Here is a 26,287-nt window from a genome sequence, read left to right on the forward strand (position 1 = left end):
TGACAGACATGAACAAATACACCAATTTTGGTTTTGCAATCAACTGCATTGGTTTGCCTAAGAACCACCAGAATGTATTTCTACTTAAGTAGAATCTGAACACAACTGAGTAAAGTAGACTGAAGCAGAAAGAAGCTGCATTGGGAAAAAGAGGAGACAGTGTGGATGTTATTACATTTTCATATTTTATTTCATGAATGCAAATAACAACAGCAATTGCATTCGGACATTTTAAAGATATTCCCTTCATAGCAGAACACACACAAACCTCTGAGAAATATATTTAATGAAATGAACAGATGCAAGGATACATTGTAAGAAAGTAACAGCAATGCAATCAATACTCTGTTTAGTTGTAAATTATCAAACTGTATTGGTTAGATTTATTTCATTGCTTAAGACAGTGGTTCTCAACCTTCCTAATGCCACAACCCCTTAATACAGCTCCTCATGTTGTGGTGACCCCCAACCATAAAATTATTTTCATTGTAATTTTGCTACTGTTATTAATCATAATGTAAATATCTGATATGCAGGATGTCTTTTCATTCACTGGACCAATTTTGGCAAAAGTACCCAATACGCCAAAATGTGAATACTGGTGGGGTTGGGGGTGATTGATTTTGTCATTTGAGAGTTGCGACCTCTCCAGGGGTCCCGACCTCCAGGTTGAGAAATGTTGCCTTAGGAAATATATGAAAAGATATAATTTTGATGCATGACTTAAATAAAACTTTTTCTCGCTGACTGAAATCAGTTTACCATGGTGGGTGCTTTGGCATGTCTTGTTTCAACCTATCTTGTCTCCCATGACTTTTGTGAGGCTAAAGGAGATTCCATTTGAACATTAGGAAGAACTTCCTAATGGTGAGAGCTATTCAGCAGTGGAACTCTCTGCCTCAGAGTATGCGGAGGCTCCTTCTTTGGAGACTTTTAAACAGAGGCTGGATGGCTATCTGTTGGGGGAGCTTTGAATGCAATTTTTTTGCTTCTGGGCTGGGCATTGGACTGGATGGCCCACGAGGTCTCTTCCAACTCTATGATTCTATTATTCAAGTGTCTATCCCAGACACTGTTCACACCCACAATGTGCTTGCCTTTGCTGGCCACACAAGGTATTGTCACACCACAATCCTGAAGTGTGCACATCTGGCTAAAAGGCAAGGTACTCTCCAAGATTACTGTCATGACTCTGGGTAGCAGAAGCAGCTGAAGTGGTTTGTCAGATATTGAACATTTGGGTAAATACTGTATGGCACCAAATCCTGGCTGATCTTGGAAGAAAAACAGGGTCCGCCCTGGTTACTACTTGGATAGGAGATTGCCAACACATAACCTGTACTGTAAGCTATATTTCAGAAGAAGGAACTAGCAAAACCACCTCTGAGTATTCCTTGCCTAAGAAAACCCTATGAAATTCGTAGGGTCACCAAAAATCAATTTCAAGGCATATCCATGCACATTGAAAATCTTCCATGTTTTTGTGAATTAGAGTCTACCAAAGGCAAGTGGTTTTCTAAGTCTGTTCTGGATCCCAGAGCTCCTTTGGAAGGCTAATGGATGATCCTGGATCAGGAGGAGTAGAAATGGCAAACTGCTTCCCTGAAATAGAAGATTTTTCTTCCATTTGCAAAGGTGCCATCCCTTCCAAAAAGCTAAAACACTGCTGTTCCACATGGCATCATGTTTGAATTGCTCTGTTAAAATGCAATATAGGGTTGTTTTTGGACTGCTCCCAAAAGTATTTTAATGCATTTTAAATGTTTCATAATTGTACTGTTGTCTCTATCACTTTGTTTTCAAGGCAATATAGAACTATATTCAATAGACACATAGATAATGAAAAGGAGACCATAACCTCATATGCCCGACATAATACAAAACTTTCCCCCAAAAGCTCATAAACCTCTAATACTTCAATCCAATGCCTTTTATATGTGCTAGGGTACATCTTTTGAGATCTCCAGAATTCAACTTGCCAAATATGGAGCAGGGCTATAGGTATTTACTCTGCATGCTATATGTACCTGTGAATACTCCGTTAACTAGTTTTGTTGCTGTTCTGTCAGCTTTTCATGAAAAAATGACAAATAGAAGTTTGATGTCAATACTTGGAATCTCTGAAGAATCACATGTTATGTGAAGCTTTGAAAGAATCATGCTAAGGTTCATCCTCTTTAAGCATACTATTTAAATGGAGAGCATATTTTGTATCATGGCAATGCACTAAGTGAGCTTTGTGGTGGTGTGCAATGTTCAGTTGGGCAAAGACCGAAATAGTTTGTAATCCGTCTTATTTTAAGGCAAGAGTTGGCTGTTTTCTCCAGGATTTAAAATTCACAGAAGGGAGAATCAGGTCTAAAAGAACAGAAATGGGAAGGCGTAGAAGTTCAAAGATGGCAATACTGGATGAAAAGACGCTTAATGCTGTGTCTGGTTAGAGCAAGGAGTGCTAGTAGGAAGGCTGGTTAAGAGGGAGGATAAAACATGAGCCTAAGGAACTATTTCATGATGGAGAAATGGAGGAGAGAAACGAAGAAGTAAAGGCAAAAATTGGGACTAAAGCAAAAGAATACTTATAGGTACAAGAGAGTGAAACAAAAAGCTTTTAATCCATCTGTTGCCTGAATGAGTGTGTGTATCGTATTATTATTGGTAGGAGAGTTGTGGACCAATGAGAAGAGCAGGGTGTTTATCTACACTGCAGAATTAACGCAGTTTATTTATTTATTTCCAACATTTCTACCCCGTCCCTCTCAACCCCGAGGGGGGACTCAGGGCAGCCTACAATCAGCAACAATTTGATGCCGCAACATACAAACAAATTTAACAATATGACAACAGTTTAAAGCAATAGATGAAACGTTAAGTTAAAACAATTTAAACATTATTATCAAACCACCAAACCATTGCCAGTTCAATTCAACATGCAAAGTGCTGTTATGCTGCTGTCCAAAAGCCTGGTCCCAAAACCACGAGTTTCTTCCTAAAAGAAAGGAGGAATGAAGCCGACCTAATCTCGCTGGGGAGCGTGTTCCACAGTTGGGGAGCCACCGCCGAAAAGGCCCTGTCCCTCGTCTCCGCCAAATGCATTTGCAAAGCTGGCAGGACCGACAGCAGGGCCTCCCCAGACGATCTTTAACTGTGAGGTGGGATGTAGAGAGAGATACGTTCAAACAAGTAAGCTGGGTTTGATAGTACTTTAACTGCAAAGGCTTAATGCTAAGGAATCCTGGGAGCTGTGGTTTGTTTTTCTGAATTATTTCAATTTATTTCTGGGACCAGTAGTTTGGTGAGGTACCAGGTCTCTTTGGCATTTATTAGAGTATAGTAATGTGCTCTCTGTGGGGCTGCCCTTGAAACTGGAGGCTGCAGCTACTGCAAAATCCAGCAGCCAGAGTGGTATTGAGTATGCATTTTAGAGACTACACGCATATAACAGTGGCCTTGCAAAACTGTACTGTCCTCCAATTTGCTTCCATGTTTAATTAAAGGTGCTCATGTTTAACTTTCTGCCATTTCAAGATAAATTTTCTGGCCAAGTTCCCTTGTAAGAACTCTTTTTTAATATATTGTAGATGGTATTTCAGTTTTGCACCAAAATTAAAATGTAAGCATGTAGGCTTGGGAATCTTTTAGGGAAAAGGGCATTTATGTTTCTCTGGATCTTCCTGCTGGCTTCTAATCTCTAGGAGGGAAGGAGAGGGGGCCGAGGGGCATTGTTTAATGTTGTTAGGTGCTCGTGACTCCAAACAGCGGCATTAGCTTTAGATTAATCACCTAAGCTGGCTTTTGGTAACAAGTCTTTACTGAATAGAAGTTTCAAGCAACAAGATGCTCTTAAGAACTCTCATTCGGCAGCAGACATTCCAGAGATGGTGCTTTTTAGAGCGAGAGAAAGCAAGGAGGTGGGAGAGAAAATCAGAGAGATGAAAGGAGCTGGAAAAAGTCAAACGCAGTACAAAGGTGGAAAACAATTGTTTGGGGTAATTCAGAAAGGACCCAACAAAACACGAGAGGGGCCCCACTGTTTTTGGTTTTATTAAGCCCCAGAGAGAAAAGTATGAAACAAGCCAGCCCTAGGGTAATACAGAGCATGTTGTTTAATTGCGACCAGTGTGTTACTAAAACTAGGCTAGCTGGCTCAAGAACCTCTATCCCAAAAAGCCGAGAAAAGCTCTTCAGAGGATTTGTTTATTTTTAGAAAGAAAATAACTCTCCTGTCCAAACCACTCGTAATTACTTACAGGAACTGGCACCTCTTTTTGCTTTTTCAAAACAAGGCTTCTTATCAGTTTTATAACTCCTAACTGCTCAGCTGAAATGCCTCCAACGTATGGTTGCTTATCTCACTTTTGCTTGGGTGTCTCTTGAGAGTACATGAAGGAGACCTTCAAGGCAAGGTGGTGAGAAGGACAAAGCTGATCTGCCTCCAAAGCCACAATGGTAATGCTGTGGAACAACCACAGCTTTCCTGACATGGAAGGATGAAGGGACCCAGTTTCCAACATTCACTTGTCTACAGTGGATGCAGTTGCAACTCCATTACAGGAATAAGATCAAGGGCATTGTGTATTACATTCTGTTAACCTGGAGAGGTCTGTGTCCTTTGAGATGAATGTGCACATATTTAGCCAGATCTTCACTGGATGGTGAAGTAACAGTGAGGTTTAGCAGACATTAAATTGACAGCAGGGCCAGTCCAGGGCGTCATGTCTGAAATCTTATTTATTAAGGTCCTGGTAGCAGACACCATTGGACTAATCAACCAGAATTTCCCAGAAGACATCACAGCCCTGTTTCACCATTGCCTAAGCTACTTCCACTGGGACAATGAATTCCTATGAACGGAAAGATGGAGTGGCTATGGGGAGCCCTCTCAGCCCAGTCATAGCAAATTTCTACATGAAACACTTTGAAAAACAAGCTCTGGAAACAGCAACAAAAAGCCCACTATATGGTTCAGATATGTGGATGACACCTTCACCATTTGGATCCATGGAAAAGATGAACTAAACAATGAAAGAAAATAATTGTTGGACAGCAGCTGATGGTTTCCACTTATACCTCCCCAGAGTAATGTATTCAGATGCTTTTGCTTCCATTTAATAGCATTTTGACTATTCCTCCTTTTTAATTTGGTTCTATTTTATCTTCAATTGCAGCCACACTAGAATTAATGCAGTTTGACACCATTTAACTGCCATGTCTCAATGTTATGGAATCATGGGAGCTGCCATTTTACAAAGACTTTAGCCTTCTCTGCCAGAGTCCTGGTACCTCACCAAATGACAAAGCTCAGGATTCCCTAGCATTGAGCCACGGCAGTTAAAGTGGTGTCAAGCTGCACTTGTTCTACAGTGTAGGCGCCCTCCAAGCCTCCTCCTCATGATGTCTCTCTATTATGAAGCTGTTGTATTAGGAACAGTTTTGGCAAGGGGATGTTTGGGTGACTCAAAACTGTTATGATGCTGAACTTCCTATTATGTTCAGGCATTTAATAACAATATCACTAGTAATATAAAATATTTGATTTAAAAGATTATGATGGAAAGCTTTGCAGTTTCCATGGTTTTATTTATTTATTTATTTATTTAAATGTTTCAGAAAAAGATACAATGCAGACTTATCACAGACTTGTAATAAAACAATCTCACCTCTTGTTCGTGTATGAGCAATGTTGCAGTAGTTCAGCCATAAGCAATACAGTTGAGTTTTTATATCCACAGATTCTGCATCTACAGATTCAGTCATTCATGACTTGAATAAAAATTAAAATCCAAAAAGCACATCTTGATTTTACTTTTTGTATACTGTAAATCTTCTGCATATAGGTTTCTCAAAATTTCTTTGTTAAATAACTTTGATGGATAACTTTTAAAATTAATTATTTCCTAGGACATGTTCTGTAGTTCAAACAAAAAGTAGGCTTTGGCTTGAGCCAAGGTGGTTATAGGGATTTGAGTGTTGAACTCAGACTCTGGAAGGTCAGGATTCAGTTCCCAGTTTGACCATGGAAAGACACTGAGTGATCTAGTGCAGGTCATGCTCAGTCTCAGATAAAGAGAGGCAAGGAGGGTGGAATATAAATAAAGTTTTGTTATTATTATTATAGGACAAAAATAAACCTCCTTTAGGGAAAAAAGAAATAAACTAGTGATAAGGTTGCTTTAGGGATACCATAAGTAAAAAAACCCCAAAAACTTGAAGGCTCAGACCAACAACAATACACTGTTTGTTTTCCATTTAAGGAAGGGAAGTTTCACTGTTGCTCCAAGAATATGTGGTGGAATATTTTAAAATTTAAAAGAATTGAGGCATGAAGCAAAATGTTGAGCCATGTACAGTTTCAGCCACTTGTGCTCTCCCCCCCCCCCCCATGCACTTCATCCCAATTCTAGTTACCCATGTCATTGTGATCAATACCATTGCATAGTCCTCAGCTGGATGTTGACAGGACTTGGGAGGTATCTTTATTGTCCTCCCCACCCCACCCCCAAAATAACTTTTTCAGAAACTTCTGCATGTCCCCAAGCATGCTGATACACTATTCTTGTTTCTCAATAGCCCTACTTTACCTACAGACATTTGTGGATTTATTTCACGGAAGGGTTCCAGACCTGATGTTACAAAATTCTAAAAGTAGGATTGTTCATTACAATTTCAGTACATGACATTTGACAGAATTACATTGTATTACTTAAAGGAAGTAGGAAGTATATTTGAGGTTAACAGAAATTTTATGTATCTGTGAGAGAAACATAATCCCTGTTTTTATTATTAAATACTGTTTGGGAAAGAAAGAAAGAATATTCACAGATTAAACAAAGGCAGGATGTTAGATATAATTAATAAGTGGATATTTATGCAGGACAATAAAACATGGGAAGTGATGGGACACCAACTTTGAAATATTGTGTAAAGTTCTAGGGGTTTCAGGGGGAGAGATGTTCATGAGTGAAGATGAACATTTCTTTTTTCATAATAAACACTGTGTGCTGGGTAAACCTAATTAAGTCATATTTTTCCTGGGTTGATATATCCTCGATGTGGCACAAACATTGATATGCTTCAATACAATTGTATTAAAGACCTAGTCTTCTCCAGTTTGTGTGGCCAAGAAAAAACTTCCCTCCCTTGACTCTCCCTTTCCTCCCCCCCCCCCCCCTCCATCCCTTCTGGCAAAATTCCTCCCTGGATTTATTTCTGCTGATTTGCCTGTCTTGGTATGAAAGGGATTTTCACAAAGTAACATTCTGATAGGTCCAAACCCTGTTTTCCACCCCATTTTTTTTCTTTCTGGTTGGTTGACTAACCTTTACCCAGAATGCGTCTAAGTGGGGTGCAAGGTGGGAGACTCCTTTGATTGCGGGTGTCCTAGTCCGGTGAGCGAGTGACATATCATTTTAATCTGAAGTGATTGAGCCATTCAGAAAAAGGCTCAATCAGAGGATTCTCTCCTGATAATGCCTTGGCACTCAGGAATAGAGCACAAATCCCAGAGTGTTCAGAAATAGATAAATACAGCTTTTTATAGCAACAAATCCAAAGCATTTTTCACTATAAGGGTTCGAGAGAAAAGGAGTATAAGAGGGACAGAGGAAAAGAAAGTTCAGCTATTTTCCTAAATGAGCTATGAACTGTGAGGAGAAAGGATATGGAGGTGAGAAGAGATGGTATTTGTTCTAAAGAGGTGAAGAGCATTTGTTCAAAAAAGTGGGAGCAAGTGGGTAAAAAGTTGGTGGATGTAGGCTTTAACTAATGGCCCAACTGTAATCTAATGGTGCAGTCATGCTGGCCACGTGACCTTGGAGGTGTCTACGGACAACGCCAGCTCTTTGGCTTAGAAATAGAGATGAGCACCAACCCCCAGAGTTGAACACGACTACACTTAATGTTGGGGAAAATCTTTACCTTAATTTAAGGTTGTTTGCAAAATGATCAAAAACTTCTTTTTTGACTGTTGAGAAACCTCAAGGCAAAGAATTCTTTCTGAATGAAAATCTTCACAGTTGAGGACATCTACACAAAATTCACATGTGGTTGTTTTTCTGCACAGCAATTGCTGCTTTCTAGGCAAAAGAACCATGTGCAAATTTTCTACAGAGTAGGCCCTGAATTACAGATACTTTTTTGGAAAATTTCTTACTTAATGGAGAAGCGTGTAAACAATTACTTGTTGTTTCCTTTGAGAAGAAACCTGGTGAATTATTACATCCCTAATAGGTATGATACTGCCCATACACAAAACTGAAATATTTCTCATCGACAAAACCGAAGCAGGAAAAAAAAACACGACCTATAGACCTGCTTTTATTAAAGGGGAGGAAGAGCATCTGGGGTGAGTGGATGATTAGCTAAGTTGCATAAGAAAAAAAGACAAAGCTATCCTTTCCTCGTGCAACTGGCTTGGATTGTTTCAAAAACACAAACTCATAATTATGGGCTTTAGAATAATTGTTTCTAATCTAAAGTGTCAGACGTTGTTTGGGCTTAAGTCTCAGAATTTGACCTCGTCTGGTTAGTGGGCATGGATTATAAATGTAGTCTATCACTATCTGGGGATCCCAAGAACTGCTACCCTAAAAGTCAGATAGATTCCTTCTCCTGTCCTTCTCACTCTTGATGCTGTTAATAATAACTATAAATTTTGGACATGATTATTGTCCTCAATAATGGTAACAAATTACCCTAATTATTATCACTAAGGGTAAGATAACTCTTCAGAAAGGAAAGAATCCAAAGTTTTTCTCTTCTCCTATTTAGCGATGCTTTTTTCTCATATTATGGTGATTACTTGGATGAAGGATGATTGTGTGTGTTTGGGCTTTCAAATCGCCTGTCCACTTATGGCAAACAATGAATTTCATACAGTTTTCTTAGCCAAGAAATAATCAGATGTGGTTTTGCCAGTTCCTTTCTCTGAAATGTAGTCTACAGTGATGGTATTCAGTAGCAGTCTTCCATCCAAATACTAACCAAGAATGACCCTGCTTAGCTTTCAAGATCTGATGCACTTAGGGATCCAGTGTCTTTATTGTAATTAGAGACTTGAGCATATTTATCCAGCATATCTGCCCACTAGTTTATTTATTAAATACCAAGTTATACAGTAATAACAATAAAACCAATAAAATATTGTTGGATCAATGGACAGATTCATTCCAGCTTCTTCTAGCCCAGATGTGAGAAGATAGAAAGCTTTTGGTTCTATTGTCAGTTAACTATTTAGTGCTGCATCACAACCCAGATCTTTAGTAACTATGATAAATTATAAGAAAACAGCTTCATAAATCACTCTTTGAATGTGATTTGGTTCAATAAATGATAGTTAACACTTACAGCTCATTTTCATGTAGATATAATACTAAAATGCAATCAACCCAAAATGGAAGCAAATGTTCAACCATAAATGAAAGTTGTCTCCTTTTTGCTTGAGGAGGAAAGAGAAGTATATGGGGAGGAGGCTTACTCAGGTTTATTTATGTAACGCTAAACCATAACTTAGCATTATGATCAGATGAGGCCACACGGTTGTATAAGTAATCATTGCTGCTGTGATCTCGCTAAAATATTGGTGGCTGGTGTCTTATTTGATGTGGATACTTCTAGAATAATACTATATTCATAAATACATTTTATTCCACCAATCTGACTCAAATTTCTTTGCCACAGCTGAGTCCTTGTGAATAAAAGTGGTTGCGACTGGATTCCATTCTTCCGTTGTCAATCTCCTGGATTCCAGCTGATGGTTTTGGAACAATACACCATTATTCAGTTTTTACCCTTTCAAATCCCCATTTTTAAACAAATTCCATCCCCTGATTTTAATCCAGCATTTTTCTTCTGGGGAATTTCCATCATCAGACCTCTTTCTGGCTCTGAGAGAAGAGTGACATTTTGTCTTAATGAGTTTTGTTAATAGCTTTTCTTCTACATCTTGCCTTTTTTCAGGTCATGATATCAATGGAGCTCTTGAACCATCAAATATTGACACCAGCATCCTGGAAGAATACATTGGCAAGGAAGACTCGCCAGATATGTAAGTGCCTTCTTTCCATCTGTATTCCTAATAAGAAATGATAGTCACATGCTATTGCAGCACAAGATGGTTGCATTTTGACATGGGCAGGTGTGGTTTGTGTTTATGTTGTGGTGATGAACTCAATGATATTCCTTTGCTTCCTGTCTCTGAACCTTCTGTACTTCCACATTATTATTCTTCAATCCTTATTTCCTTGGATGAACCACTGGAGTTTTTTTAAAGTCTGCATGGCCATATAAAAAAATCAAAATATTTGAGCTTGATTTTCCAATTGTGCATTATCTAAAGACTAATGCTTACCCAGACTGTCAGATATCATCTTACCCAGATACCATCTTACCCAGACTGTCTGTTTAGTAAACATATTAGTAGTTAAAATCATACGAAATTGAAACAAATTCTTAGTACTTTAAAGGTATAGTTTCTTGAGTTTAATTATTATGGATGTAAGTAATCTCTTGGGTGCTTCCATATAATTTACTGGTATAAAGCTCTTATGTTCTGCATTGAACATCTCATGGGAGCATAAAGCTACTAGCAGCCTTCCAATCACACTTTATAAGCCAAGAATCTTTGAAGGGAAATTTATTTTCAGAATTGGTAAATCAGAACAATATTCAGAATTGGTAAATTATTTTTCCTAGCCCTCAGTGTAGTTTTCATAGCACAGCGGGATGTTGATGCAAATTGAAGTAAAGTAGACACCACCACCATCATCCATTGTGTCAAAGGCATGGCTGTGCTTCTCTCCGATTCACTCATCCATATTTTTTATGATAATTAATGATAATTAAGGATTTCTATTTATTGAGGGTCAAATGCATTTTATTTTCAGAATTCCATAGTTTCTCCCTCTCACATTTTCCCTCTCTCTTTGGAATTTAAATCCCAGAATCCCTGATCTTTGGCCAAGGTGGCTGAGGTTTCTGGGATTTGAAGTCCAAAACACCTGGAGAACTAGAGATCAGGAATCACTGATTTGGACCCATTCTACTGGTATCTATTTTTGTGTCATGAGCCAAAAGGTTGAAATCTGTTTCTGTATATAGTACACAGTATGTATGACTTCTTAAGGCTGCTGTTAAAAGGTATATAATACATCATAATACATATTATTCCGGCTATTTAACTTTCAACTGTTTAACTCCTTTTCTCCAGCTCTGATTTGGACTCCATCACTGACATCTCAGCCTCAGCTGGCTACCCTCATGCTCAGCCTTCCAGCTCTGCCAGTGTGAATGCATCTCTCTCCAGTGCTGGTCATGTGACTAATGCCATAACCAGTGGTACCCTCCATCATGCTCCCCCAAACACCCAAATCCCAATCCGACACAGTCTTCATCATGGCCCTCCAAGCACCCAAGTTCCAATCCGACATGGTCCCCCTTTGCCTAATCCATGTGGACCCAGCTATAGTGCTCACCTCAACTGCAATAACAACAGTGGCATGGTGGTGCCCAAGGGCTACCTCGGTGGACACTGCCTGAACAACATTCCCCCACCAATCAAATCAGAGCTCAAGGCCTCCTACGCACCTGGGTAAGTGAGCGAAGGAGGAACGTGGATATGGTTGTAGAAGATCCTATTCCCAGGTCTGGAGTTAATTGATTGTATTTGAACCATTCATATTCTCTCATAAAATTGTGACACAATAGAGGAAATAGAAGATAAGATTTGTATGAAAGTTGTCTCAAATTAACATAAAAATTATCTTTTGGGGTGTAAGGGGAAGGATGGCAACGTAAAGAGAACAGACTTGAAGAAAACTTGGAATGAGATGTTCAAACATGAATGCTAAAATTGGAAACTTAGAACTATATTTAAAAGTTTAAAGTATTTTAGTTTCCATAGAATTAATTTAGATGTTATTCATGCTGTATTGTGTCAATTTTAATTAACACAGTTTAAATGGCGTTTAATTGTACTTCTTTATGAGTGTTAAAGGTGAGAGTAGATACCTGAGGAGAGTGCCAATAAGAAGAGGAAAATGCAGGACTTGTATTTTAAGTGTGAAAAATTGGTCAGGGTGCAAAATTAAAAGTATCTTTAATATCTTCCACTGGGAGAAAGATGTTCATGTTCAGAAACTATTCCAATATCTCAATCCCATTAATTAATTAATTAATGTTCTTAATCCAGTATCTGCTTGTGACACTCCAATGGGGAAGCAAGAAAATGGCCAGTGGACATACCGTAAGATAACTCTTTCAAAGCATAAGAAACATGGAATACCAGACTAAATTCCCATATAGTATGTCACTTCACCACTTCAAAAAATATAGAAAGATTAAGGTTTTTAAATGTTAAGTGAATTTAGGGAGATGATATGTTTCCTGCACTCTGCAAATGATTGAATATGATAACAATTAAATCATTCCTAAAAGAACAGAACAAGAGGGATTCATTGCTCTGGCAGCTTGATCAGACTTTGTGGGAATAATGCAGTTATGGAAACCAAGAAGGGACTTTTTGTAGTTAGGAGGAAATAGATAATATATATCAAGAGGAGATAAATTTGTCATGAAGAATTAATTCTAAGGCAGAAATGAACCACAGTATACACTCAATGCTGGAATTACTTTACTTACTGGCTGGAAATCTATTGATGATGAATGCATATATAACCTGGAATTATGGACATCCATTTTTAGTAAAAGGTAAAGGTTTCCCCCTGACATTAAGTCCAGTCGTGTCCGACTGGAGGTTGGTGTTCATCTCCATTTCTAAGCTGAAGAGCCGGCATTGTCTGTAGACATCTCCAAGGTCATGTGGCCGGCATGACTGCATGGAGCACCGTTACCTTCTTGCTGGAGCGATACCTAGGTTGGCAGAATCTGGGGCTGACAGCGGGAGCTCACGCCTCTCCCCAGATTCAAACCTGCAACCATTCTCCCTCTCAAGTAGTGCTTCAAAGGGCAAATACAACTCCCTCAGCCATTTTGTGGACAAGGGAGGATGGGGCAATCGTTTAGGGTGCCAGGAGGCCATTAATTTCCAGTCTTCAACTGGAAAGCTGGCATTCACATACAGTGAAAGGAGCAGCTGCTAGAGCTACAAAGGTCAACATTACTGTTATGGAGTGTTAATGAAGAGAATGGGCCCTTGGTATACACGTGAGTTTGGTTCCAGGAACCCTTATGTACTCACAGATTCTACATCCATGGATTTCACCATCCAAGGCTTGAAAATATGCCTCCTCTCAAAATATTCTAAACTGCAAAGCCTGATTTTACTCTTTTATATAAAGACATTATGCCATTGGATATAATGACACTTGAGTATTCACAGATTTTGGTATCATGGGTCCTAGAACTACAAGAAATGCTAAGCACTTACTCTACTTGGAATTTTGAAATAAGGTCATTGCATTATTTAAACATGTATGCATATATCTGCATCTATTTAGGTTCATGCTTTACTACGCTGCAAAATAGCACCTCTTGCTCACAAGTCTTTTTACTTATTTGAATTGTTCCATCATTTTACTACATGTACGAGTAATTGCTGGATTCTACAGTTTTACTTGATTTAATGAAATGTAATTGTTAACTAGACGGGGTTGCTGGATTTTTCACTGTTAAAACATGAGTAGGTAAAACTCGGATGCTAGATTTCAGAGCGACAAGTATAGACTATTGTGTATTCTGTCTGTCTAAAGAAATCAGAATGAACCAATCTGGAATGGCATCGTTTCATCCTTAATTTGGCCATCCAGTAAGATAGCACCTTGCCTGCTTCAAAATCCAAACAAAATTTAATAAACTTCTAATTGTTTCTTTTCTTTTTTGCCAAAATTGTGGGCATCTAATTGTTCTGAGAGCTTCTGTAAAGATGGTTGCTTTTCCCCCTTCTAATGCAATTTTTGTCTCCTGCTGCCAAGCTTTCTGGTCACACCTCAGGGTCTAAGTTTGCAAAACAAGCAGTGGTCTGTTATTCATTCTGCCAGGCAGGCTTGCTTAATACATTGGTCCAGCTCAACTATGTGTTAGGGATATAAACAAACACTTTTGTAAATATTTGGTTAAGAAGCTGAAAGATAAGAGGGTAGGAAAAATTGACAGACAAGCAAGAAGAGGAAGTATTTCAAAGCAGGGATAAGTGGTACTACGAGTAGAAGGAATGGTCAGATGTTGAATTTCAGAAGATGCAGCTCCATTAAATATTATCTCTACAATAAGCTTTTAAAATGAGTTCTTGAATAGACTATCCACCTGGCCAAGTGGACTGAGAGACCATTAAAATAAAAGAAGAACATAGATTCAAGATGATGAGACAGGGGAGGTTACCATCACAGAACGTGCATGAATTTAAGGATGCATCTGCATGGTAGAATTAATGTAGTTTGACACCGTTATAACTGCCAAAACAACTGGGGACTCACAGGTAGAGAACCACTGATTTAGAGGATCCCCAATTTGATTAAGTTGAAATAATTCAGACAAACATATTTCTTGCATTCTTTATATTTAACAAGGGATATAGTTCATCAGAAATGGGCCAAATCAATATTACAAAGACATCCAATTTTACTAGATGCTGTTGTACAGAGTATATTGTTCCTGTTCCATTTTTTTCCTTCATTTCCTAAACCCTTGATTTTATGGTGTGATTGTAAGGTGCCTTGAGTAGAGAAAGGCAGGATATAAATAAGGTAAATAAATAAATATTGGTTTGGGCTAAGTCTTGTTTTCTCACCTTTGATGGTAATCTGTTGCTCCTACAGAATTGAAACAACTCTTACCAAGCTTCCCAGGAATTTATCTGCACAATTTTAAAACCTTGACCTGTACTTGTTTATTCTACTACACATCCATCTCCTTTTGATTCCGGTTTGCATTGATCATCTTTTAATTTTGTGCACTCCTTTTTCCTCCATTTGCAAGTTATTCTCCTTCCTGTACCCCATGATTACACTATGAAAAGTAAAGGTAAAAAGTTTTCTCCGATATTAAGTCCAGCCATGTCCGACTCTGGGAGTTGGTGCAAGTCTCCATTTCTAAGCCAAAGAGCCAGCGTTGTCCATAGACACTTCCAAGGTCATGTGGCCGGCATGACTGCATGGAGCACTGTTACCTTCCTGTCGGAGCAGTATCTATTGCTCTACTCACATTTGCATGTTTTCGAACTGATAGGTTGGCAGAAGCTGGGGCTAACAGCAGGAGCTCATGCCAAATTACAAAGCAAAGCACTCGTCCTTCCACATTCTAATTTCTATTGCACAATACCTAATGCCATAGAGTTCAGTATAGTCACCGCTTTAGGATAAAAGATAACACTCAGCCTGTTTGTCCTTGTTTTTATCATCCTATGCCATCTGCCATATGGTACCAATTCAAAAAAAGAATATCCAGGGTGAGATGCATCCTTAGGAATATTTTGAGCTTTTTAAGGCATCGGGAATTATACAATTCTTCCAAGGAGGGGAGAGGGCAACTGGTGATTCTCTGTTAAGTAATTAACTTTTTGGAGCAGCTTCCTATCTGTCACTATGCGATTAACAAACTATATGCAGATCCAGTAAATTAGATCACTCTCTATAGCACAGTGGTAGAAAGTCACTAGCAGTTTTTCATTCAGTTGTGTTGGTTCTTTAAAAGTCTCAGATAATACAATCTGTGCTGGGCCCTCTTAACCAACACTGCAGTGTGAACGCCCAGGTCATGTCTTCCTTAATAGTGACACCCAGGAGGTTTGTTTCCTCTGAATATTATCCTCCTGTTTTTTTCACAGTGTTGCTGAAACTGGCTTGTTGTAGGCTGTATAGCCATGTTCTAGAAGCATTCCCTCCTGATGTTTCGCCTGCATCTGTGGCAGGCATCCTCAGACCTCACATCCCAAAAAACCTACAACAACCCAGTGATTCCGGCCATGAAAGCTTTTGACAATACAGTGTTGCTGAAAGTTTGTAATCTTTCATCGAACTCAAACTAGACATTTGAATTGTTTCATTATATGTCTCATTCCATATTCTTGTGTTTATACTATGCTTTCTCTAAATTAGTTTTATTTCATCTTACTGGGATTATCCCATTCATTGTTTGTCTGCCATGTCCTTGCACTTACATGAGCTGAAACCCTTTGAAATAAAGTTCATGTGATATTTTTAGTGTACCCCTTCCCTTTTCTTTTTGTTCCCATTTCTCCTAGGTATATAGACATACAAATTCTTACTCAATCCTGGTGTTTTGTTTTGTTTTTTTCTGGATCTGCAAGAATCAGTTGGTAGCCTCAGATAACAAGAGAATGTCCTGGTTTTTGGTAAACTTAGAAACATTATGCCAAGTTTGCTTATTTGTTTGTTTGAAATATTTTAGGCTTCTGATGAGGGCAGAAAGGCCACCTAGGGCAGTTTCCATAAAAATATAAAGTGACCCAGCACCATTTCAAGAATGCAGCATGTAACTGCTTCACTAACATGTTTTGTCCACAGAGACAGAAGAGGCAATTATGGCTGCAGCTAGCCTCATTCTCGACATTACACAAGGCACTGGAAATGCACACATCTGCATCTTTAGTGTGCATATTGACTGAGGCTGCTCTGTTCAGCATTGACTAATGTAATCTGTGTGGATGGCTGAGGAAATAACTAGGAAGTATATATGCAACTGATCTTCATGTCTGATCATTCTCCCAGTAAAGGAACAGTCCTGTGGAAAAGCAATTCTGCGACTCCTTCGGGATTTTGCAGAAGTCCCAGAGACTGATGATGTTGTCATGTGCTGCCTATCAAAACATAACTAGTGGCAGTCCTCCTTACTCAGCTACCCTCATCCTCCTGCAGGCCACAAAATGGCTATGTTGAGGAAGGCAGGAAAAAGGTTAATCTGGATCAGAGGAAAACTCTATTCAATGACTGGGTGAAGAAATGACGAAGGAGTTTCAGAAGGATTCTCATGGATTCATATTGCAAGAAAAGAGATTTCACCTAAATATTTGGAGGAAATTCTTTGTAACAACTGTTTAACTGTGTAATAGATTGCATCAGATCTTGGTGGACTTTCCATTGTTAGAGGTCTTTGAATAAAGGAAAATGGGCATCTTTCAAGAGTGCTTTACTTGTATATTCCTGTCATAGCAGGAATATACTCCAAGCTCAAGAACAGAAAACAGACTGTTGGAGGACAGGAGAAGAGATTTAAAGATGGGCTCAAAGCCAACCTTAGAAACTGTGGCATAGACACCGAGAACTGAAAAGCCCTGGCCCTTGAGCGCTGTAACTGGAGGTCAGCTGTTTCCAGCAGTGCTGTAGAATTTGAAGAGGCATGAATGGAAGGCGAAAGAGAAACGTGCCAAGAGGAAGGCGCATCAAGCCAACCTAGACCAGGACCACCTTCCATTTGGAAACCAATGCCCTCACTGCAGGAGAACATACAGGTTAGGAATAGGGCTCCACAGTCACCTACGTACCCACTGTTGAATCCCCTCCCAGCAAATAAAGCTCTTACAATTCTTGAGGGGAAAAAACCCTTATTATTATTCTGCTGAATCTGGATGTTCTTTCCACCCTCCATATTCCCACCATGTCGATAGTCAAAACTGAGAAAAACCACAGGACCAGTAGGATTGGATCAGAATCCCTTTCCTTTTGTGCCAAGCCAGCAAAAGCCAAGTCTGTTTTGGAAGGAACTGAGGTTTGATTCCAGCATTGAAGAATTCTGTATTTTGGACTTCTTCCCCAGGATGGCTCACTATATCAGTAACGGGTCATTTTGCCAGCAAAACAGATACATGGTGTGATCCTACAATATACTGTTGAGACATAGCTCTAAAACAAAAACAGGTAGAGACATGTGAATAGGCAGGTCATTCTACACATGTTGATATTCAGAAATAAAAAATGAGATGATTTTGAGAAGTGACATGCTATGTTGTTGAAATCCAATTGTCTATAGTTGCATATTTTTATTTAAGTGGCTTTAGATAAACTCCCCCACCCCCTCTTAGAAATATGTCAGACAAATAAATAAACAATCAGACCATAGTCATACCGATACTTGTCCAAAGGTGACAGAGTTGCTTTATGCCTGAGGTTTCAACTGGTAAGTAATTGTTGCAGGTACTTTCAGTCTAATTACATAAGTAGCTTTGGAAAAGTCTGTAGTGAGCTACTCTCCAGTGAATTACCCTGATTACAAGCACAGGTGGGACGTTTGGTGTTGTCCTGAAGTGACCCTTCATTAGCTCATTTATTCTTGGCTTTGTTACACTTTAAAAACAATTTCCTCCCACGCAATTCAGTCGCATCTTACTCACTTCTGTTTACTTGACCTTGCCATTCAGCATTGATAGCAGTTGCTATCAGCTACTGGCAGCAGGTATGTTTAGAATTAGACTTTTAGATTGAGCCTGACCTCATTGACCTGCAAAGGGCTTTACCTTGTAGTGGCCGCCGGGGTTGGATTTGATTTGAAGGAGATAGGGAGAGTCACTCTTTATCTTGAAAGCGGAACAGTGAAAGTTAAGGCCCTTTCATACAACCCTATATCCCAGAATATCAAGGCAGAAAATCCCACAATATCTGCTTTGAACTGGGTTTTCTGAGTCCACACTCAGATGATGTGGGATTGTCTGCCTTGATATTCTGGGAAATAGGGTTGGGTGGAAGAGCCCTTAGTTAGCCTTAATGTAGACCCGATACTTCTGAATCATCTATTGAAAAGATACTGTTGGAAACTCCGTTTAAGCAAAATGTGGCAGAGGCTCCTTCTTTGGAGGCTTTTAAACAGATGCTGGATGGCCATCTGTCGGAGATGCTTTGAATGCGATTTTCCTGCATCTTGGTGGGGGGTTGGACTTAATGGCCCACGAGGTCTTTTCCAACTAAATGATTCTATGAAAATCCATCAAAAGTGGACAGAAAATCAATTTCCTGCTGACGGTTATTATTATATTTATGTTATTTATACCTTGCTTTTTCTCTCCACAAAGGAGACTCAATGTGTCTGTTCCTCTGCCAGCCCATTTGTAGCTTGATGATGCTAATATAAGCAGTTTTAGATTGTTGTTGATGATGACTAGTAGAATTATCAGTTGTGTACCTGTATTTGGTTGTGGCCAAATTCTACTCTCAGTAACTTCAGTGGGGTTTGTTTCCTAGACGGTTACAGCCTTTGGTTATATGGTGATAATACAGTCTGGACCTTAAGCTTACACTTTTTGCCTTTGATGGGCCAAATTTGGGACGAGAGCCAGTCTCCCCAAAAGCCTCCTCTGTATCTGCGATGATCCTTTTCTGGGGAACAGATGCCTATCTGTTTGGGTTTCTTTTATCTAAGGAGAAGCTGCTGGGCGAAGAGAGGAGTCTTTTTAGCAGACCAACCAAATGGCCATGGAGTGAGATGTGTCTGTGAATAAAATCAAAGGGCTCACTGTGGGGGTAGCATAGGCCAGGCAGCAGGTGTGAGAAGATACCGGCTGAAATAAGTCATAGGCTCTGTTTTTGGTAGGATCTGGGATGAAAATTTAGGGCATTCATTGTGGAAAGTTTCTGGTGCTTTGGGGCAGGGGGCTGGTTGGGCTTATGAAGAATTGGTGCTGTGGGACCTGTGCATAGGGCAGAGCTTGAAAACATTACTTCTGAAAACCACAGTTTCCAGAATCATGGGCACTTAACACATGTCATATGGATCCTGGCAGTTGTGGTCTAAAAAAAAGAAACTTTTCTAACTTTTCCTGGAGAGAGGCCATGTTGACATCTATCTTTATTTTGAAGGGGGGAAAAAATCAGAAAATGCATGTTAATCCAACTGCTAATTTTACAAGTAATGGAAGTTATCTGTGATTTTCTTATTATTCCCCACACCTTAGAATTTTAAGGATGTGTTATATCCTTTGCCTTATCAATTTTGCTAGATATTTGCTTGACCTTCTCATCTGTTTTTCTCCATTGCTTTTCAGCACTTTACCGGACTCTCCCCCGGACTCTGGATCAGAAGCATACTCCCCCCAGCAGGTGAATGGTAAGTGCTAAGATTAGAGCTTGAACACACCAGCCTTACCCCCCTCTTTAGTTGGCGTTAGTGGTTGGCTCTGAAATCTTTATCGGACAGGGGAAAAACAGACTGCTGCAATACGTGAAGAGATTATCAGTTAGTAAATATTCCTAGACTTTCGGCTATTGTTTTTCTGCTTCCTTTCGCAAAGAGGGTGGGCGGGTGGGAAGGAACAGGAACATAGGAGGTGTATGAAGAGAGGGAGGGAGGGAGAAGTGCAATTTTACCTTATGAGAGAAGAAAATGGGAAAAGGGTGCCTAGCAAGGACATGAAATGGAGCATTTGAGCTTCGTTTTGTGGGTGACTTTGTTGTCGGACACCTTGAAAATTAGATAACCACAAGTCTATGTCAGAAATGAAGACCAACGCAAGGAGATTGACATGAACTTGCTATTAGGTGGTAAGTACACTAAGAGCTTCCTGCCATCTTTTAGTGGGATCTATCTGATGCTATGGGCTTTTCCCTGTTTCCCTGTGACAGGAAGACCTAGATCCATTACAGAGGGTCTTCCCTACCTCAGCCCCTTGTTGGTTTAGGGCAGTTTTATGGAGGGAAGTGGGAGGGAAATGTGTGAATATATTCAGGTCCCATTAGCTGTGTTTGCCATTCAAAAATGAGATTTTTGTCAGGTGTTTAGCAGTTTAATATGCAAGCGAACTAGTAACAGAGGTGAGAGAACTGGGTGGTGTTCATTGGAACATTCAGAAGTTTCCCTACTGATTCCTTCCTGAAAAACCTCAGTTCTGTTCTTAGTGGAATGAGCTACTTCTCCTTTCTCTGTGGAATAGGTCAAGAGTTCTGTTTATCTCGCTGCAAAAATCCCAGGAATTCCTCCTGGCCCTTCTTTAAATATAGCAAAGAGGCCAGATCACTTTGCCACAGCGTGAGCTGCTTTCTCTCACCACCAAAGCAGCTGCACTATCCCAGGAGAAGAAGAGGAACCTGAATGGCTTGGTCCTGTTTTCGTCATCCTGGGGAGGGGAAGAAGTGGACTCTCAGGCTTTGTGTAGGGCACAGGGGCTGAGTAAGTCTGGCATGGGCAGATACCCAGAGAGCTTTTTGTGCCCTCACTTCAGTGGTCTCCTGATTTTCTGAGTCTCTGCACTTATTGTAGAGGGATTTCCTCAAAAGCCTTGGATCCATTAGAAGTGCAAGAAGAGATCATTACAGTAGAGTCTTGCTTATCCAACCTTCACTCATACAATGTTCTGTATTATCCAACGCAGTCTGCCCCCCACCCCCACCCAGATCTACAGCTCTTTCAATACATTGTGATGTTTTGGTGCTAAATTCGTAAATACAGTAATTACTACATAACGTTACCGTGTATTGAACAATTTTTTTCTGTCAATTTGTTGTAAAACATGATGTGTTGGTGCTTAATTTATAAAATCAAAATGTAATTTAACGTTTAATAGGCTTTTCCTTAATCCCTCCTTATTATCCAACATTTTTACTTATCCAACGTTCTGCTGGCCCGTTTTTGTTGGATAAGCGAGACTCTACTGTACTTCCAAGAACATATATACTGTCATTTGCCTGAACATATCTTCATGCTACTCACTTTTCAAACTCTGAAATGCCCCCTTTTCTGTTGTGATATCTGCATTTCCAGCCAAGCACGGGAAACTTGATCAAAATGGATGATACGTTTTCTTTTATATTCACACATATACAATACTCACTCCCCTCACATTATTTTGAAATATCTTTGTAGCAGAAAAACTATGAAGTAAAATTATATATAGTGTGCAATCATCATTGTAATTTCTACTCTTATTTCCTTTTCTCAGTTTTTTTTTTATTAGAATGAGTCCTTATGTCTTCTTGGCACTATAATGGCTAAGAGATGGTTTCCTCTGTTTTATTTGCCTGTTCCTCATAAACCTGCAAAACTAATGAGATTCCACAGTTATGGACATTACAGCTGCGTATGTGACAAGCAAAGAAGTTATAATGTAAATTTGATTTGTAATTATGTTCTCTAATAAATTTCTCTTTTAATACATCAAGTGTACTTTAATATACCAAATAGAATCATTTCCTTCCAAATCTAGTTATCCATAATTCATTTTATATTCCTAAAGTAACATTCCTAAAGGGTGCTTATAAGTTTAAAAAATGTTTTGGACTATAAGACCAGAAATTACAATGTTGATATTTTGGAAAAAGCATTTTCCTCATGACTTCAAAATGTCCATACATTTTATATCTGTTTTGAAAGACAGATAAAGAGATTTTGAAGAAAGTGTTTGAGTCAGTTATTCTGTACCAATTCTTTATGTAGCCACTGGCAAATAGTTGAACAGTTTTATGTTTCTATCTACCCCAAGACCCTTTATATTTTTGGGACTTTTGTTAAAAGCTAAAAAGATAGCCCCTAAATCAGAAAGTACCTGATTAAAGATGCCTTTCAGGGCATAATAGATAAAATTGAGAAAATGGATGAGGTAGTATAGGGTTTATTTAGCCACAGTGCTAGTCTCCTCTGAGCTAGTCTCTGTGCAAAGTGCTTGAATTATAATTACCAGCTCCCCTTTCCTAATCCTAAACATGGTTTGTAAGGACTTCCTATCAGCTGGCCAACTCAACAACATAGGAAACGGTGTTGCCTGTTGGTAGTTGTCTTTGGGTGCATCTACACCGCAGAATTAATGCAGTTAGACACAACTAAACACCCTATAAAACTACAGTTCCCATGAGTCCATAACACTGAGCCATGGCCATTAAAGTGGTGTCATATTGCATTAATTCTACAATGTGGATGCAGCCTCTGTCCATGTATCTAGAGGGCACCTGTAACTATAACCCATACAGGGCTCAAGATCAATTTGATCCTGGTTTTGGTTGTAACCCCTAATGCTACAAGCTGGGGGTCAATGAAAATGCTACTCCTACAGTCTAAATGAGTAGATCCTTCTGTAGACGGTATGAACTTCTAAATCAGATTTCAAAGTTAAGTAAACATTAGTTTTGTTGTACTAAGGAGGGCTGTGAACTTGAGTCAAGGGCTTTTTCTGAATGGCCTACAGCCTATTCCAAGATACATGAAATGTGCATATAGTCTGGTCTTAGTTGTCCTGTGTCATCTCTTCTGCATGAAAGAAATAAAACCCTCCAAAAATAATATGCAAGGTAGTTTTGCCTTTAGATTCTAAATGTTACCACTTGTTACTATTTAATTCTCAAAATCATAATATTATCAAGTTGCTGAAACATCTTCCCAACAACAAAATCTGGAAATAACATACAGTATAGCATCTCAGACATGCCTTTTATATACTTCACATACATGAAAGCTTTACAGATTAGCTGTAACTGCCTGCTGTCCTTATTTACACATTTCTGGTATGTGGGTCTTTACTTTATATTCTTCGTTGTTTGATTATTTAGATCTACATCTTAGACTTCACTCAACAAATCTGAAACTTGGGAATGTACAGACATAAATACAGGAAATACGTGGTTAGTCTCTTATAAGGCAAGGTATCTTTTCTCCACCTGCATATATCAAATCCAATTTTTTTTTTCAAAAAATCTCAGTGCAAGTAACTCTGAACCAAGAAGCAGGTCAATTAATTTTTGTATTAGTGTGTGCCAGTAATTCTACTTCATTGCCACAACATTAAAAGCTGGTTATTGTTTTTTTTTTAAAAAATTCTCACAGGACAATGAGGTGAAATACAGCCTACCACATACCCCCGATAATATATAGGGGTGTTCTCTCTCTCTCTCTCTCTCTGTGTGTGTGTGTGTGCTTAAAATATAAGGAAGGTGGCTGAAATATCCTAGATATGGCCATTCCCTTGAAGAACCATGTCTATGGCCTTGTGAAAACTTGACTGAGAACAGAAATAAGATTCCTGCTTAAGATAATAGGAATGTTAAAGAAGATGGCTTTTATGTTGAAATGTCTGGCTATGCATGTGGCTCACATTAACCTACTATCATTTTTGTCTTTAGATCCTCACCTCCTTCGAACTATGACTCCTGAGAACATGTGTCACATGACTCCACCTTCACGGCTGGAGCACCCGCCACCTCCACCACCACCTCCTCCACTCCCTCCACCATCCCATCTCCAGGGACCACCACCTCCACCGCCACCACCTCACCCACACCAGCAACAACACAACCATCACTATCCCAGCATGCAGCGGGACATGTACATGAAGGCAGAACCTCTTCTGCCACAGTTCACCATTGGACAGGGCATCTCACCTGGGGATCTTCACCACGCACAACAGTCACAGATGCTTCACCAGCTACTGCAGCAACATGGAGCAGAGTAAGTGCTGGGGCAGTGATAGGCAAGATTCAGAGAAGTGTTACTATTGCTTTGAAATTCATTGGACTTCTTGATTTTGCTGCTTTTGTGATGAAGGACTTTGTATATCTACTGTGTAGGCTCTAAGTTGCAGTTGTAGGAGGCTGAAGGATGATGGTGCTAAATAATTTAGTGGGGGCTTATCATGTGTTGTGGAAATGCAAATGATAGTCAAAAGGAGCAAAGCACAATGAGAAGAGGACATGGCTGAGTTGTAGTTCTCTATGCTGTCATGGATTCCTTTAATGAATCATGCAAATTGTAGAAATCTGTCAAAGGAAGTGGGAATTCTGTTCAGACACCCTTTCTGGGTTCCCTGGGAAATGGGAGTTAGTATAAAGCTAATCTGTAATGCTGGTATGTGCAAACATTTCATTGCTGTTTATTTTTTCCCTGTGTTCACTAAATCTAGAAGGAATCTTCCCAATATTATTACCCAAGAGGTCTTGTTTTTAGGTAGTTATTTGGGAATGTCAGATGTTTGACCCAGTTCTTCTTATGTTACTATCACATCTGATTCATGTTTGTCATCTTTCTTAGCACTTTTTGGAAATGCCAGAACTCTGTAGAGGTTCATAGTCTTGATGGATTTATAATACAAGATCAGCTAGAGGTCTCATCACTTTGTTTCTCTCCTCCTCGTCCCTATGTGCTACAGTTCACTCAGGGTTTCCAACCTTGGTTTAAAAGACTTAATTGTGGAAAGCAAAAGGTCAATTATTTTCTTGTTTGTTTTTATAGCTACATCTATAGTAACAGTAGCAACAGAGAAGTGCATTTTTACAACCAAGTGTATAGCCACATTTAACTGTGCATAACATTATGTCTGACAAAAAAAATGTAATGAATTCAACAAACCTCTGACTTCATTCTTCTCTTCTAGATTAAAAAGGAGTATTGTGCTTGGCAGTGGAGACTTAAGAGGATGTTTTACTTATTTTCTACCCAGTTACTCCACAATCCTAACATTTATTTAGAACTTCAAGAGCTGCGGGGATTTTCCTATTTCACATTGACCTGCAGAACATCCCCCCGCCCCACTCCCCAAATGGTGCATACTTTAAACTACATTGTGGCTCAGCAGCTGGCAGGTTTTCACACTGCTCAGCACCAAGCTGGCTTGATACCTGGTTGGATTCTGCATGGCCTGGTGATGCTGACCCACCATTCTTACCTTCCTGTGGCCAGAGCAGTGACACTAGAGAGGGGGAAGGGCAAAAGAGGAATCACTCTTTTCTCCCTTCCTCCTTTTCCGATCACCTCATCAGTCTGGCTAGCATCAATGGATGCGATAATTTTGTGTCTAGTAATCACTGCAATGTCAAGGATAACAGAAGAAGGTAAATGCCACCCCCTGCCTGAACCTGAGGAAAGTGGGGTGGCCATGTGAATACATGTGGCCATTTCTTAATAGGAAGTAGCCTAACTGTTTACACTGCCACAAAGTGCAGGTGACTTTTTTAAAAAAAACTTACAAGTCCCTCCCCAATTCATTTTCCTGTGCAGACATGTTCTTTGAGTGGCTAGTTGATCTTTTAACCTCTCTTTACTTTCATGGGTCCCACAAGCCTCTTTCCATCCTATTTCTGTCTTATTACCTGTTTTTCTATGGTTAGTCCCCACAGCCTTCCAGTGCACCCTGCCAAGAAGAGGAAACACTCAGAGTCACCCCCAAATACTCTCAATTCCCAGATGCTCAATGGGATGATAAAGCAGGAGCCAGGTACAGGGTCTGTGCCACTCAACCCTGACCGAGTCCAAACTCCTCCTTGGCACCAGCAGGGGCCACTTTCACCAGGTATGTGGTCCTTTCACCATAACTCCTTCTCAGTATTGTGAGTATTCAGATATTGCTTATATTCCAAAATGAAATATATGCCTCAAAATGGTTGTGGTAGTAGTAGTGGGGTTATAGAATGGC

At 39.5% G+C, this 26,287-nt stretch overlaps 1 protein-coding gene across 6 annotated transcripts in view; it reads left to right on the plus strand.

Moving 5' to 3' along the window:
• The window catches only part of MYRF (myelin regulatory factor), a 113,288-nt gene that overhangs the window by 37,905 nt on the left and 49,096 nt on the right, over positions 1–26,287 (plus strand). For 5 of the 6 annotated variants that reach the window (XM_060770690.2, XM_060770717.2, XM_060770708.2 and 2 more), the window contains exons 2-6: positions 9,955–10,042; positions 11,204–11,584; positions 19,943–20,004; positions 24,003–24,327; positions 25,983–26,164. In XM_060770690.2, coding sequence (XP_060626673.2) covers positions 9,955–10,042; positions 11,204–11,584; positions 19,943–20,004; positions 24,003–24,327; positions 25,983–26,164 — 1,038 coding nt within the window. Of the gene's footprint in view, positions 1–9,954; positions 10,043–11,203; positions 11,585–19,942; positions 20,005–20,304; positions 20,439–24,002; positions 24,328–25,982; positions 26,165–26,287 lie in introns of those variants that run through there. The other variant, XM_067462549.1, reaches the window with a different exon arrangement.

Source organism: Anolis sagrei, chromosome 1, assembly GCF_037176765.1.
Source record: "Anolis sagrei isolate rAnoSag1 chromosome 1, rAnoSag1.mat, whole genome shotgun sequence".
NCBI classification, from domain to species: Eukaryota; Metazoa; Chordata; class Lepidosauria; order Squamata; family Dactyloidae; genus Anolis; species Anolis sagrei.